A 16,478-nucleotide genomic window follows, 5' to 3' on the forward strand; every position below is an offset into this window, starting at 1 on the left:
TCGCACTGTTCACCAACTTAACACAGCACTGCAGGAGGCGATAGATACATTTGTCCTCTGGTGTGATAAATGGAGGCTTAAGATCAATGCCAGTAAAACACAAACTACAATATTCCTACCACCCAACAAACGCTCCAAAGTCCACCGCAATCCATCTCTATTAAATCTCACAGTTAACGACACTCGTCTTCAGCTTTCTCAAACAGTCAAATACCTGGGACTTACATTGGACAGACACCTTTCTTGGAAAGCACACCTGCAGGATGTTACAGCAAAAGCTTACCGTCGACTTAACTTACTTAAACGTATAACTGGTACGACTTGGGGTCTTCACTCAGAACTTCTTTTAAACACCTACAAAGTATTTCTTCGCCCAGTGCTGCCTTACGGCCATCCTGCCTGGATTTCAGCTCCCCCTTCCTATTATCACAAACTTAAAGTTCTCGAACGACACGCCCTTCGTATAGCATACCGCATAAAACTTCCCAGTCCAACTCAGATTCTATACGACCGAATGCCTTTTCCTCACATCTTATTCCATCTCGAACAACTTCGCCTTAAGTACTTTCAGACACGTCTCAATCTTCATCACCCGCTTCTCCGCGATACTATTAACGCTCATACCAACTTCGATCTTCCACATCCCATCACACACTCTCCTCTTTCCCTCCTTTTCACACTGTATCATTACTCTCTACCACCCGACCACCCTGATCTTCCACTGACTCGTACTTTTCTCATCGACCATCCTCCACCTCATATCACACCGTCATATTCAGCACAGTAGTCCTCTGTTACTAACAGGGCTTCCCTTTGTCTCTCATCAATGCTTGGAGCAGCCCCCAAGCGAGAAGATTAACTTGCATCTGTCCTCTAACAATCACCCTCGTGTTGTGTTGTCTAGTGCACCTCATCTCATAGTCATCTCATTCTTCTCTTCTCCCATATAGAAAGTATTGTCCAATCTAACAATCAATCATGCAATACCGACATTCCCCTACCTCATGATTGCTATCGCAAAGATAGCAATATCCACCTTCTGAATAATAATAAATTTTATGAAATAAAGTGATAATAAAATAATGAAAATTCCCTTAGACCATCTCCCAGTCCTTTCCTCCCAATTCCCAAACTTCTCTTTCCCCATGGAGGGCGTAACCCTCGGGCGGGTAGCTAGCCTCGGCTAGCAAAAAAAAATGTAAGCTTAAAATTGCAGTAAAATATATCTGTTTCTACCTGAATCACAGGATTTTCAGTAAGTTATGATACCTTTCCTAAGTGATTGTTTCTAGCAAACACAATGTTTGGCTGATCAATGAGGAATAATATAGTCATCAATTATTTTAATGGCCTACGTTCACCATGCGAGCTCAGGTATATCATATATTGAAAGACCATCATGGCATTGTTGCTGTTTTCGTGTTCCTTCCTTCATTCGCCTAGTTCTTTAACAAAGCCTAGGTGTTATTTCCACCTTTCACAAAGTTAACGTATTTACATTATAACTCACGAAAACTCTTCGTGGGACTTGATGTTCACTGTATACCCTAATTGTAGACTGAAACTGAAATCCGTGCTTAGTGCCAAACATTGAAATATTCAGTTTAATGTTAAAATGTGTGTTATGTGCCTAACACTGCTCAGTTAAAATCGGGATATCTAGTATTCACTGTGGAAGTAGTTTAAATAATCGCCAGAAGAATGGCGTGGGCCTATGTGTCATCAGTTCTGAAATAAAATCTGGGGTTTTCACTCTATATTTCATTTTGGCACTTAGCATGGAATTTATAGTCAGTCTACAATTGCTCAATTTTTTTTTTTTTTTTTTTTTTTTTTATGAATGTGGATCCAGATGTGTTTACCGATGAGACACAAACTATTTGAAATTAACCTCCTTGAAGAGACGATTGGATATATTGAACTAAATTAACTCAATTAATAAATCACCTGGCTGACTTGTAAAAACTTTACAATTAAGATTTCCCTTTAATGCAATCATCGAATATAACTGATTTTTTTTTCATATTTATGAAATAGGGTGGAATCCCAGACTAAACGCCATTTTTCTAATCAGCAATTCCACTGACACAAGGACATTATCGGCCAAGTGAAAACTATCAATAATTCTAATTTTGATTTCGTTATAAAGCTACCTAATTCACTGTCATCAATTATCCGTTTCCTTTTTGTCTAAACGGCATAATCGTGGAGCGTTAAATAAAAATAAAACGTTATTTCTTGTCATTTGCACAGAGTTAAACTGCTTTCCATTCTCACAGGAGGAAAAATGGCCTGCTTATTTCACTTATATCATTACTTGTAGCGAAACTGAGGTTTTGTTAGTATGCTAAACAATATTTAAATTTAATTGTACTTCAAAACATTTTGCTTTAGGCAAAAAAAAAAAAAGCAGATAAACAGAAGAACCAATGAAATACTGTAGTTCCCAAATATTCAATCAAATTGTCAATTAGTACTATGATATTTGAACAAATTCTAGATGTTGGATAGATATGAGTAGATGGTACAAAGGGGTTTTATCATACAGCAAGGAAGGAATCAATTGTCTTTTCTTTTTTAGTTTACATTAATATTCCTACAAGTCTATTTACCTGTTGAATGTGCAGACCATTAATGCTGTCGTTACAACCCCTAAATGGAGAATGTAAAAGCCAAAGAACAGATCAAAGTATACACAATGAACTACATTAAATGGGAGCCATGGTGCTCAGCTCTGGTGTGTATAAGACTGTCAAATGGACCCTGTGGTGGACAAACACTGTGTGTGTATTTATATTTAAGTGGCAGACAGTTAACTTATTCTCCAACCGACAAACATAATGTGTTTTAAGTTATAAAGTTATGGTTCTGCTAAGGAAACAAAGGACATCTGATATCAGTTATGGGAGTGATATCTGTCATTTCAAAGAATTTTAATTTTGTAATGATACGTATATAGCAATATGTGAATATGGTAGTTTTTGCTTGTATTTAGAAGAAACTTGTAATTTATATCTTGATAGTATACGATAACAGATACGCAATATCGAGAATAATATATGACGTAAATAACAAATTAGTTTAGAGCAAATACGTTAAGAGGAAGACAGGGAAAAGTATAAATTAAATTTCAAAAATCAAATTGAGTACAAAATACATACATATATATATATAGGGTGACCGCGTGACTATGTTACAAAATTTAAGGGATGATTCCTGACACGGAAACAAGAAAAAAAGTTCAAATAAACTTTTGTCCAACGTACATAATTTCGGAGCTACAAGGTGCCGAAAGCGTGGGAAACTGACATTCAAAGCTCTATAGCTCGACTATGGTGAATGATAGAGCTAATGCGGCATGGTTACGTCAAAGACACCGAAGCTGCTGTATTCAAAAATGCTTAGGTCGAGATCGTGCAATTCGTGCACAAGGGATTCCCCAAAGGAGCGTAGGGATTCCCGGATAATCTGTCAAGAAAGATGGGTCGAAAAGGATACGGATGAATAGCTGTCCCAACTGCTAGCAATAATGCGTCTGTACTAAGTCGATATCTCGCACAAGCACAAAATGGCGAACAGTTTTATACGTGCCATGTGTGGTTGCATAACGCGCACTAAATAAGAATGGGAAACATGAAAGGAAAATGTGAATAATTTAGTACAAATGTTAAATACATGATATTACGCTGTCCTATCATTGAACATACGCATTTAATAAAAGGCAATAGTCATGAAACGTTCTAAAATGTTGTAAAAGGATCACACTATTAGTCTTTCTTCCATGTATTGTTGTCATTGAAAACAAATAAACAAAACTGAGCGAAACAACCATAATGCAAAAGAGGTTGTTTCCTAAAAACAAAAGTCACAAGAATGGGAATAATGTCTTCAATTAACATTTTACAGCAGGATTGAATGCAGCCAAGAACATCATCAATTACCTGTAAACGAGACAAATCTCCCAATTATCCTACAATAGGTGATGGACATGGCGTCCCTCTACTTCAACACAGGCGTTATAGCGTCGCAGTAAGATCTGATGCATCCGCTGTAACAACCCAGGATCTGTTCTTATAGTATCACAGACAGCGAGTATTCGTGCTAAGTTCTTCTGCGTTGTCTATAGACGTTTCATAGACAAGTGTTTTGACATGACCCCACAAGAAAAAATTAAGTGGACGCAAATCTGGGGAACGTGCATGCCAATTACAAGGACCGCCTCTTCCAACCCATCTGTCACGAAACGTTTGATTCAAATACTCTCGAGCACTAGCTGAAAAGTGGGCTGGGGCGCCATCATGTTGAAACCACATCCGTTGACGAACACCGAGAGGGACATCCTCTAATAACTCTGGAAGTATGTCTCGCAGGAATCTCGTATACACTGGTGCAGTTAATCGTGGTGGTAGTAAATATGGACCTATTATCTGATCACTGATAATACCCGCCCACATATTTATGGCGAATCGGTCTTGGTGGCCCCTTTCCACAATTGCATAAGGATTTTCGTCTGCCCATACATGACTATTGTGACTATTAAATATTCCGTCTTTCGTAAAACAAGCTTCGTCGGTGAAAAGCAGGTAGGAAGCAAACTGTGGATCAATTACAGAGCGTTGGAGAAACCACTCTCAAAACCGAACGCGAGGTTGAAAGTCAGTTGGACGTAAGGCCTGAACCCTCTGCGGGTGATAGGGGTGTAACTGTTGCTCGTGTACTACTTTCCAAACAGTATCTTGTGCTACTCCCCTTTCACGTGCTACTTTCCGGGTACTTACTGTTGGGTCTTGGGGGAAACGGTCAAGCACTTGTTCTTCAAAGTTCGGAGTACTTGTGGTTCTTCGTCTTCCTTGGTCGTAGTATTGAGGTTGTAAATTCCCCGTGTCTCGTAAGCGTTGAAAAAGTCTGGCAAACATAGTATGGGCTGGATGTTTTCTTTCTGGATACTTCAGTCGATATAACCTATTAGCTTGTCGACTGTTGCCATTTGCTTGACCGTATACAAATATCATGTGCGCAAGTTCTGCTATCGAATACTCCATTTGATCTCACATTCGAACAAGCAAAGCACAAACTGCACTAAGGAACTCGTACGCTACGAACAAAACCACATGAAGAATGACCTTCCACCTTCCACAACACCTTCTAGTAGGGTTGTCTTATACTTTCCTTACCTTCGATTGTTTTCTACGACAGAAGGAAGAACAAATGCTTGTGATCGAACCTGCAAACTGTGGTGTGCTTCAGGTGATAGCACCGTCTGTGAAAACAAAATATCTTCTAAACGATAACAATACGACATGTTAAGCATTCTAGACAAAATCTCGGAATTAGTCCTGCAAAACATCGGAAGCAGCGACTAAAACAAACGTCCTGATAAATTGTTTTTCCTTGTTCTTTTTCAATGTTCGGGTAACGCACATTACGACTAATGATAAGAAACGGATATTTTACTGTTGTTCTCTGGCAGTGGTCAAATTAACATGGGATGGCGGAAAAATCCCCCTCTCGTAAAAAGTATCCTCGGCTCGTATCATCAAATGAAATAAAGTTTCTGCCTGGAAGAAAGCACCCATATCCCCCGGTTTTTCCCCTTAGTTTTACTTGCTTTCAATGAGAAAACTACATGAAAGAAAACAATGATAGTGTGATGTTTGTACAACATTTTAGTACGTTTCATGATTATTCCCTTTATTAAACGCGTCTATACGTACAATGAACAGGACAGTGTACTATCATGTATTTACCATTTGTACTAAATTATTCAAATTTTCCTTTCATATTTTCCCCACTCTTATTTAGTGCGCGTTATGCAACCACACATGGCATGTATAAAACTGTTCGCCATTTTGTGCTTGTGCGAGATATCGACTTAGTACAGACGCATTATTGCTAGCAGTTGGGACAGCTATTCATCCGTATCCTTTTCGACCCATCTTTCTTGACAGATTATCCGGGAATCCCTACGCTCCTTTGGGGAATCCCTTGTGCACGAATTGCACGATCTCGACCTAAGCATTTTTGAATACAGCAGCTTCGGTGTCTTTGACGTAACCATGCCGCATTAGCTCTATCATTCACCATAGTCGAGCTATAGAGCTTTGAATGTCAGTTTCCCACGCTTTCGGCACCTCGTAGCTCCGAAATTATGTACGTTGGACAAAAGTTTATTTGAACTTTTTTTCTTGTTTCCGTGTCAGGAATCATCCCTTAAATTTTGTAACATAGTCACGCGGTCACCCTGTATATATATATATATATATATATATATATATATACGGAAATGCAATGCCTTGATTATTGATCTGTGATGTCAATTAGATATACAAATACGTTGTATCAATAGATAATATACAGACGGTAATAAGTGGTCGGGCTCTTTATACTAATGCTTAATAACACAAGAGCACTTATGCATACATGTGACTCAAGTACTTGAACATCATATATAAATCTTAACAGAAATCTGTTGACCATAACACGGTGTCCAGCAGTCATCAACACAAGATGAGTTCTCTATACAAACTTCTCTTTGTGTCATTTGCTTTCTTTTCTTCAACTGCCAACTGCAGGACTGTTGTTTATGATTTTGAATCAGGACTCGATGATTTGCAACAGAATCCTTACAACACTGTGATTTTCAGACAAACAACAATTGATAATCTAAGAGGAATTAAGGATTCTCCTATTCCAGGACATCCTGATGAAAGAGCAGGAGTAGCCGTGGTTGATGTTTTAAACCAAGTGTCAGGAGGAGCTCTCATCACCACTCCTGGTCTCAATATTCCCAACGGAGCCATAGTAACTCTCGACTACTTCGCCAGAGGTTATCTGCCAGAAGCAAATGGTGTTCAGGTGATTTATGTACAGAATGCTCCTTTCTATCAAGTAAAACTGTTAAATCTCTATTCGAAAGCTAATCCTTCCATTAATGAATGGTATACTGCATCTGCTGAAGTTCCTGCACAACTGAGGCAACCTGTTCAGGTAAGTACAAACTTTTGTTTGATTTTTCAAATAATATACATCTTGAGACGTCTTGTTGTAACGTTTAAATTAACACAAAACTAAGTCGTTGAAATTTTGCACCATGCAAATATTGACAGGGGGAACGGTTTGACATACTGTACAATCCAATCAGGCTAACAGTCTTACCAATTCTATGTAAAGTTCTTTCTTTTAATGGGACTTCATATTACTATACGTTTCAAATGTGTGTGTTGAGCGAAAACTTACAGTACCGACTTGTTATTCCGTATTACGAACTAAGGACTCTGAGTATTATAACCATCGATAAGTATCCCAATTGCCTAGGCCCCAACAATAGTAATAACGGATGTCAAGCGATCATGTCTTTGCACATTGGAATAAGGTAAACGCACCGGATTTCGACAGGTTAAGGACTTTTTTAAAAATCAATCGCCTATTGTGGCCATAATATTTGTCGGTGTTGGCCCATTTTTTTCCTTGAACTGTACAGTCCCTACTAATACTAAAAGTCACTTCAAGGCTCAAATGTTAATGTTAGAAATTTTTATGATACTGGAACTCGCCAATGGAACCCGAATTCGACACACTTCACCTGGTTTCGTCAGTTGCGGTACCTGAATTCGACACCTTCAATTATATCCATGTAAAACATTAAGTCTGCATTATTAGTAATAGTAATCTCTTCTCAGCTTCAAATATTGTTTTATTATTATGCAGAAATAATCAGACGGACAAAAGAACACAACTTAAATTTTCTGAACTGAGTAGTTACTTCGATGATCCTCAATTCGACATGCTGGAACCTGATTTCGACATCTCATGTCGAACTGAGATTACAAGTATCATAGAATTATGCAACAAATAGCTTTATGAAAGACTTTGAACATACTTGTATGTTTAGATATTCAGTTAAAATTATATTTGCACTACTGAGCATGAATTCGACAACCTTGTCGAAATCCGGTTCACGTTATGAATAAAGGCTCTTGTTTTCGACAACCCCCCGTTCACGTTACATCACAACCTTTGTCCTCACGGAAGAACACAAAACGCACTGATTGAAACTCCTTTACAACATTAAAGTACTACTATTTGCTTGAATCAAACCTTACTCTAATAAAAATCTTAGGAAAATAAGTTGCAGTCTTATGTTTTCCTTAAGATTATGTGTTTTTTCTCGAAGAGTGTGTCACACACACACAACAATGTACTTCTTTTCTCCATACGTATGACTCATCTACTGTAACCGTGCTTTTGACACGAGAAAAGACACTCCCATAATGTTGCCAGTTCTATGCACGATTGCAGGGATGACATGTTACGCTTCTTTCACAACATTTAAGCACAGGTATGTCGAATTCGGGTACCTGTCGAATTCAGGCGCGTTTACCTTACTATGGAATACTATGGAATACTATGACTTTGATATGAGCTGTTTCTAGAAAGCACAAACAACATTCCAACATTTAAACAACATTACTACTATCGTTAAAAGATATAATTTCCAAATAAGTGCTTGGATAAATATAACATGCAATCACACTGACGGTTCTCAATAAATATTAAAAAATCACAATTTGTTTATAGGAATTTGATAACGTAAACCACTGCTGGAATTTATTGTAATTACAACAATAATAGAAGCAGACAAAATAAAAAAATATTTTTAACAATTGTGTAACTGGGTACAATACTCGTAGTGGTCTAACCAACATCTACAATTTTAGGTCAACAGTATAAATGAAGAAAAATATTGCAAAATAAATCCCAACTTCTAGTACATGTGTACAGTGCATCATACAAGTTGAGAGTTTCTTTGCACTAGCTGGCAAATATAAGAACTGTGAAATAATTTTCAGAAGAGACTAGACAAGTTTAAACCTGTGTTTGTCATTTTTAAATTATTGTTGGTTGGACCACTTGTTACACCCAGATACACAATTTCCCTCAACTATGCGATTTTAGGTATTAAGCAATCTATACCCATGTTCTCTGTATCTCCGTAAAGGATTAAAATATCACATTGCTGTAAATGGCATTATGATATTGATGTTTATTGAAAATCATTTAATTGATTGGATTTGATACTTAACTAAACAGTTTTCTCGAAATAAAACCTTTTAAAGATAGTCAAATTTAAAATCCCTTGAAATTTAGTTTCTATTTCTTAGCAATACGTCATACCATGTTCATAGTATTTTACACTAAGGTACTTTCTATATACATTGCGACGCCTGTCTCACCTGTATTATTACGGTTTTAGAGGCCTTGGATGTTTATGATGCTTAAGCGTACTTAGTTTGTGACACTAGATAACAAATGTGATAGTATAACTTTTTCTTTAAAACAACAATTTCAAATACGTGGTGCTATTTGAAAACAGAAAACTTTGTGTTGGAAATGCAATGAAATCTTTAGTTTTACGTCCCATGTTATGCCGGATAGACTAAAGGAGACGGTGATGATGAAAGATGAGTGAAATGGTGGAATGAAGAAAGTGAGAGGAAACGGGAGAACCCCGAGAAAACCCACGAGAACGGTGTTTGTCCACCACAAAGTTCACACGGCGCGAGCTGGGATCGAACCAGGGATCCAAGCATCGGAGGTGAACGCTCTACCACTGAACCACCGCGCCCCCCTAAAACTTTTTGCTGGGTTGACAAAATTGTTAATCTGATGGTATCGCAAAGTGTGTCAAATAATGTCTCGTTATCAAAATTTACATGGTAGAAAATTTTATCGATTTTTTGTGTTTCAGTTTACAAGTATAAGTTTACTTCAAGGGTGATAAATTTATATATAAAAATTCATATTTACAAAGAAAATGTGTCATGAAATACAGTATAATAATTTCGATGTTACTTGCAACTAAAAATGAAATGTTTTTGTTTTGTTTTAAGTCCCACGATTATGCTTTGTAGAAGATGGATGATTAATAAAGATGAATTATTGCCGAAGAATTAGTCTGACGAGAATGTGGAAGGAAACGGGAGAATCCCAAGAAAATCCACGTGCACGATGTTATCCACTACAAACTAATACGATGTGAGATCGAACTTGGGACCCACCATATCAGGAGTGTTCGACTTTTATTTGTTACTGAATGTTAAAAATAATAGTAGTTCTATAACTGAATCCCTTGTTGTATATTGATAAAATTAATATTGGTCATTTATATATAAGTAAGTGTATTGATCTTAGCAGTGAACAATTTTAATATTAGGAATTATTTTCTTTAAAGAACACTACTTTTTTTCCAACACTGATTTAAAAGATCTTTATTTTCAATTATTGTTATCATTATGTTGAAAAGAATGTTATAAATTGTGAAGAATATTGTTTAAATTTAAAAAATAAAATTATAAGTCTAATTTAAAACTAAAATTGCAAAAAGTAAGATTTGAGTTTATATACTATTATTTGATAATAATCGACCCTTGTTCCTGAACGTGTGGAAATAAAGGAAATGAATTAGATGGAATAAGCTAAACTAAAGAACCTTTAATTTATTTTATTTTTTAAATGATGAAATAGTTATCATTATCCACACTAATCACGAAACTAGAATATTCTGAAGATAAAATCCTTTAACCAATGTAGTAACGAAGTTACACGTACTGATATTGGTAGCAAAGGTGGACCATGATATCTCTAATTATAAGAAAACCTGAATAATCAAAGAACAAATTTCCCCTTCGTAATCTTATACTACAGAATTACTATTGAAATTGTAATCGTACAACAACTAGGCTTTCAAATATAAGGAGTAATGTCAATGCTCTCTACTTATAAAGAATGTCCTTTAGGCACGATACACTTACTCTTAAAAAATACATAAATATTTTATCTTACCGTTATATTGATAGCTGTTATTTCTCCTTGTCTATGAGTTGCTAATACCGTGACCGCACAGTAGGTAAACAGTAGTATTAAACAGTGAAAATTATATTGACAAATGAAGATGTCTAACCATCTCAAATTTGTACTGAACTTAAAAGCGTGTTTGGAGGTGAGTATCTCTCTGGGTGTATGAGTGTTGAATGTATTGGTGGAAGTCAGCGTGTGGGAAAAAGTTAAAAATGAAAGATATACCTATTGATAAATAATAAACAATAGTACCAAAAGAATCTTATATCGCAACGTAAGCCTGAGATATGATCACCATTTATGCTTATTTAATCTGCTCTGTCAGCCATAAAATGTTAATACCTGAATCCTTATATAAACGGAGATATGAACTTTTTTAAAATGGCATATTTTGAGATAAATATCACGGTACTTAATGTTAAACAAAACAATTTAAATTGCTAACTTGTAAAGTTATAACAATTAATGCATACCATTACGGTTCTTAATCGATGTAATATGCTGCGGGTCCCCTATTTTAAAGTCTAAACACAAAGATAAATCGGTAGCAGTCATAAATTCTGCAATGATATGAAAAACATTGGTATCACTTTGAATACTTTCTTGCAAACTGTAATGAATAGTAGAATTAGGGTAACTGTCCCAATAATTGACAGTGTACCAGTAATTGACACTGTCGTCTTTTTTCCGACGCAACAAGACTGCGGGACTAGGTACAAGCAAATGCTTCCACCTTTTCTTCCTTTGCAGTGTTGTTAATCCCATACCACTGTTAATATTTGCCTCTAAGTAGTAGTTCTCCAAAGAAAACAGAAAATCGATGGACAGTGCAAAATAGTACTATAATAGCTATATTAGCGAAAGAAATAAACATGTTTATCCAGGTGGAAACTTATAAATCAGCTTGATAAGTTGGTAGAAAATTATATGGTTCATTAGAATAAGATATTAGGATCACAAGGTGTCAATTACTGGGTCACAAGTTGTCAATTACTGGTGAATCTCACAAATCTTGGTGTAAATTACTGGTACAATGATCAACTTTTCGTATACATATTGTAAAAAATAATTATTATTAGCCTATTATTTTTATGATGGTCTATATAGATGAAGGAAGGATGCCTTCGTACCTCTACGAGAGATTAGTAAGCCAGGCTCATTTAAAGGGTGAAGAAACTTGCAATTTGTCAAACACTGTTCTTATACTGTCAATTACACTAGTTAACAAACTTAAACTTTTTGTTTGTTACATGAGAAAAATCACCTGATCTTAAAGGAACTTTTTGCGCTGAATTCGAATATGCACTCGGTTTCTCTCCATCACGTACAGTTTTCCCGTAACAGAGGGATTTTCGGGAAATTCCCTCAAAAATTTCCCTTTTTCAGATATTTTATTCCCCTAGCTCCTGTCCCCTTACATATAGTAACATAGAAATTATACCTAAGTATACCTTGATTTATATTTAATAAACCCTAAAAGTTTCGTAAAAATCGCTGTGTTCTTTCTGGAGAAATAAATATATTTGTATGTATACTGTGTGCACTGTTTATTGCACCTGATAGTAATGCTTTCAGATCTCCTGAGTTGGGGTAAAAACGATTTGCTTTATTACTACAAACACAGACATAAAAATGAATATTTACAATAGTCAACAACACACTTGTATTGCTCTCTGTAAATTAGAAACGTGTATAAAAATAGAATGTACTTCCAACGTATATTTTTTTAAACGTACAGTATATATATATATCTTAATACATATATATACAATTCTCCAAGTTTTTTCGTTTTGTTCATGAAATGGTTATCAATATTTGTTATCAAATGTTATGTTATGTTATCAAACAATTTGTGCGTCGTGCTACGTCACTTTCCTTGCATGGGCCAAAGGGAAACGGAGGTTCATGAAATTTGCTGTACCAATGGTGTGGAGAGAACCCACCAACCATCTGGATGATTGTTATTTTTGTCTCACAGTAGTTAAGGGACATTCTAAAAAAGCAAATACACAATAAGTTATCAAAATGTTAAATCCGCAATTAGACCTATTCCGCACGGGGATGAACTTCCACTTCCCGAGCCCCCTACCAACTGGGAAGAGATATGGCCAAAATACTCTGATGATGATCATGACCTTGATGAACCATCGACATCAACATGTACATCCAAGGATCCAACGTTCATCCCTGACTGTGTTCGCGAGCCACATTTCATCCGGCAATGTTAACTTAATGACCTAGTCCGTGATTTGCACCTGACAAAACAAGAGGCGGAACTTCTGGGATCAAGGCTCCAGCAGTGGAACTTATTGGATGCAGAAACGAACATATGAGTGTACAGGAAAAGGCATGTTCAATTTTCAAGCTATTTCTCAATGCAAGATAATGTGTGCGTATGTACGGATATAAATGGGTTGATGGCGGAGCTAGGAATTCCTTACGTTCCGGAAGAATGGAGGTTATTTATCGACGCGTCAAAGGTCAGCCTTAAAGCTGTCCTTTTACATAATGGAAATAAAAAACCTTCTATACCACTTGCGCACTCAGTGAAGATTAAGGAATCCTATGACACCATGTCAACTTTGCTAAATCTTATAAATTACAAGGACCATTGTTGGCAAATATGTTGTGATCTCAAGGTAGTTGGTATTTTATTAGGACTGCAGTGCGGTTACACGAAGTACCAATGTTTTTTATGTTTATGGGATAGCCGAGCTGATGACAAACATTATGAAGTGAAGGAATGGGAACTTAGAGTGAATTACGTACCTGGAGAATGCAACGTCAAATACGCTCCTTTGGTAGATCCTAATAAGATATTACTACCGCCACTTCATATCAAGTTAGGACTTATGAAAAACTTTGTCAAAGCCATGGACACATCTGGTGAAGGTTTCAAGTATTTGCGAGATAAGTTCCCTAACCTGAGTGATGCTAAGATTTCAGCGGGAGTGTTTATTGGTCCCCAAATTAGGAAATTAATGCTTGATGATAGCTTTGACAGCAAGTTAAACAGTGCTGAGCTAGCTGCCTGGACAGCATTTAAGTGTGTTGTGCGCAACTTTCTGGGCAATAACAAAGCTGAGAGTTACACAGAAATCGTACAGGACATGATACAGAAATACAAAGAGTTGGGTTGTAGGATGTCATTAAAAATCCACTTTTTGCACTCCCACCTCAGCTTCTTTCCTGCTAACCTAGGTGCTCTCAGCGACGAACAGGGGGAAAGATTCCACCAAGATATAATGGCAATGGAGAAAAGGTATCAGGGACGATGGGATCCTTCAATGATGGGGGACTATTGTTGGGGTCTTGTTAGAGAATGCAACATTTCTTACAAAAGAAGGAAGTAGTGTACGTTTTTGTAACCCAATGGAAGTTTCATATATTGTGATAGTTTTGATTGTCTTTTCATGACCTTTTGGTACATTTGTATTATTGTTTATTGTAAATTGTCACACTTGTAAATTATATTGTATTATATTTTATATATGTGTTTGTGGTAATAAAGCAAAACGTTTTACCTCAACTTAAGAGATCTGAAAGCATTACTATAAGGTGCAATAAACAGTACACACAGTATACATACAAACATATTTATTTCTCTAGAAAGAATAAAGCGATTATTACGAAACTTGGAGGGTTTGTTAAATATGAATCAAAGTATACTTAGGTATAATTTCTATGTTAGTATATGCAAGGGGACAAGATCTTGGGGTGTAAAATAAACGAAAAGGGAAATTTTTGAGGGATTTTCCCAAAAATCCCTCTGTTACGGGAAAACTGTACGTGATGGAGAAAAACCGAGTGCATTTTCGAATTCAGCGCGAAAAGTTCATTTAAGAACAGGTATTTCCTTTTATGTAACAAAACCTTTGTTAACTAGTGTTATTGGGACAGTTACCCTACCTATTATACACAGGGAAAGTTTAGAAAAGAAAAAATTCAATCTCAATGAGGAAGCTATTGATGGTATATAACAATGAGTCAATAAGTCAAGAAAATGGGGGAAATGGGAGAACCCCGAGAAAACCAGGCACACGGTGTTTGTCCGCCACAAAGCTCACTTGGCGCGAGATGGATTCGAAACAAGGACCACATGCAACAGAGGTGAACGCTCTACCACTGAGCCACCACGGCCCCTGTGTGTAAATCGTTTTATTATGTTCAATTAATAGTCGGTTGCTCTTCATATTTGAAAGCCACAGATAATTTCATAGAAACTGTATCTAAATTTAATCAGTTAGAACCATGTCAGAATATTATAGAATATAGTATTGTATCATTATATGTTAACCAATGAGATGTCCCACGCTGACTCTCAAATTATTACCTACTAGCAGCGTTCACCCCGCTTCGCTGCGGTCACCCCGGAACGCAATAAACTTTGTTACTTAGATAATTTTTACTTTTTCGCTTTCAAGTGATCTATCATAGTAGATTGCAGTAAATGTTAACATTATATCGCCTGTCATTTATGTTAACCCGCCGAGTGACACGGTCATGCGGGTTGCATATAAATACGTTTATTTTTATACCTATGATGAACTAACAAAGGATTTGTACGTTATGGACACTTGAATGGTCAATTATCTCAAGACACTGGTAATTAAAAATTAAAGTGATATGATAAAAACCATCTAGGGTCCAAATCCTAATAACCCCCCAAAAATAAAAGAAATTGGTTCAGCCGTATTAGCGTGATGAGGGAACAAAGGATTTGTACGTTCTCTTTTATATATAAGATTATTAATTTTGTAAATTACGCATATATTCTAGCTATGTTCATAAACGGAAGAGCTATTATCATGTACACTCCAATTTTACTATTATCATTTACAATCCAATTTTACTACAATTCCCAAATTCATTTCTTTTATAGATTTGGGTTTATGGTTCTGTTGGTAACAATACAGGAATAGATGTCGTGGCTATCGATAATCTTCAAATATCAGGAGTTACTGACGACGACGACAATGGAAATGACCCAGGAGATGATAATAATAATAATGGAAATGATCCAGGGATTGATGATAGTAACAATGGAAATGATTCAGGAGATGACAATAACAATAATGATGACTCAGGAGATGACGACAATAACAATTCATCATCTCAAGACAATGATTCTTCATCACAAGACAATGATTCATCATCATCATCATCAGAGGAAGAGTCAGAAGAATCATAGATTTTCAACTTTCTCATTTCAGAAGAGCAGGATCCCGATATAAATAGATTATTTTAAGAGATATGTCTTGAATATCGATAATACATCTCATGATTTTTTTCAATGTTCTTTTTTCGCAAAATGTACTACATGTTATAATAATAGCGTAAAATTGACGAACACTAAAATTTCACAATTGGGTACATATAAAGGAACAAATAAGTTACATTTATTTCTATTTCTTTATTTTGCTTCAGAATATTTTACTACTTGTAAAAAAAACACTTGTAACGTTTGTAAGTTTTGTGAAAGATGCTCCTTGAAGTAGTGAAGACTATTTGGAGGACATATTACAATTTTTAATAAAGCTGTGAAGCAATCAATGCAAATAAGTAAAAAGTAATTGAATCAGTAAATTTAGTTCAATTATTGTAGCAAAATCAGTTTTGCG

General features: G+C 36.1%; 1 protein-coding gene across 1 annotated transcript; it reads left to right on the plus strand.

The window, feature by feature from the left end:
* Positions 1-6,497: 6,497 nt before the first annotated feature.
* Positions 6,498-16,237, plus strand: LOC145681409 (uncharacterized). Its single transcript, XM_081753053.1, has 2 exons — positions 6,498-6,987; positions 15,740-16,237. Exons 1-2 carry the CDS (start codon positions 6,508-6,510, stop codon positions 16,046-16,048), a joined length of 789 nt encoding a protein of 262 aa, XP_081609179.1. The 5' UTR covers positions 6,498-6,507; the 3' UTR covers positions 16,049-16,237.
* The last annotated feature ends 241 nt before the right edge of the window (positions 16,238-16,478 follow it).

The sequence above is a fragment of the Thermobia domestica genome, chromosome 3, assembly GCF_964235325.1.
Source record: "Thermobia domestica chromosome 3, izTheDome1.hap1.1, whole genome shotgun sequence".
NCBI classification, from domain to species: domain Eukaryota; kingdom Metazoa; phylum Arthropoda; class Insecta; order Zygentoma; family Lepismatidae; genus Thermobia; species Thermobia domestica.

Coding starts and splice junctions, on each gene's coding strand:
- LOC145681409 (XM_081753053.1), top strand. CDS start 6,508: ATGAGTTCTCTATACAAACTTCTCTTTGTGTCATTTGCTTTCTTTTCT. Junction 6,988..15,739: donor AACTGAGGCAACCTGTTCAG/GTAAGTACAAAC, acceptor TTTCTTTTATAG/ATTTGGGTTTATGGTTCTGT.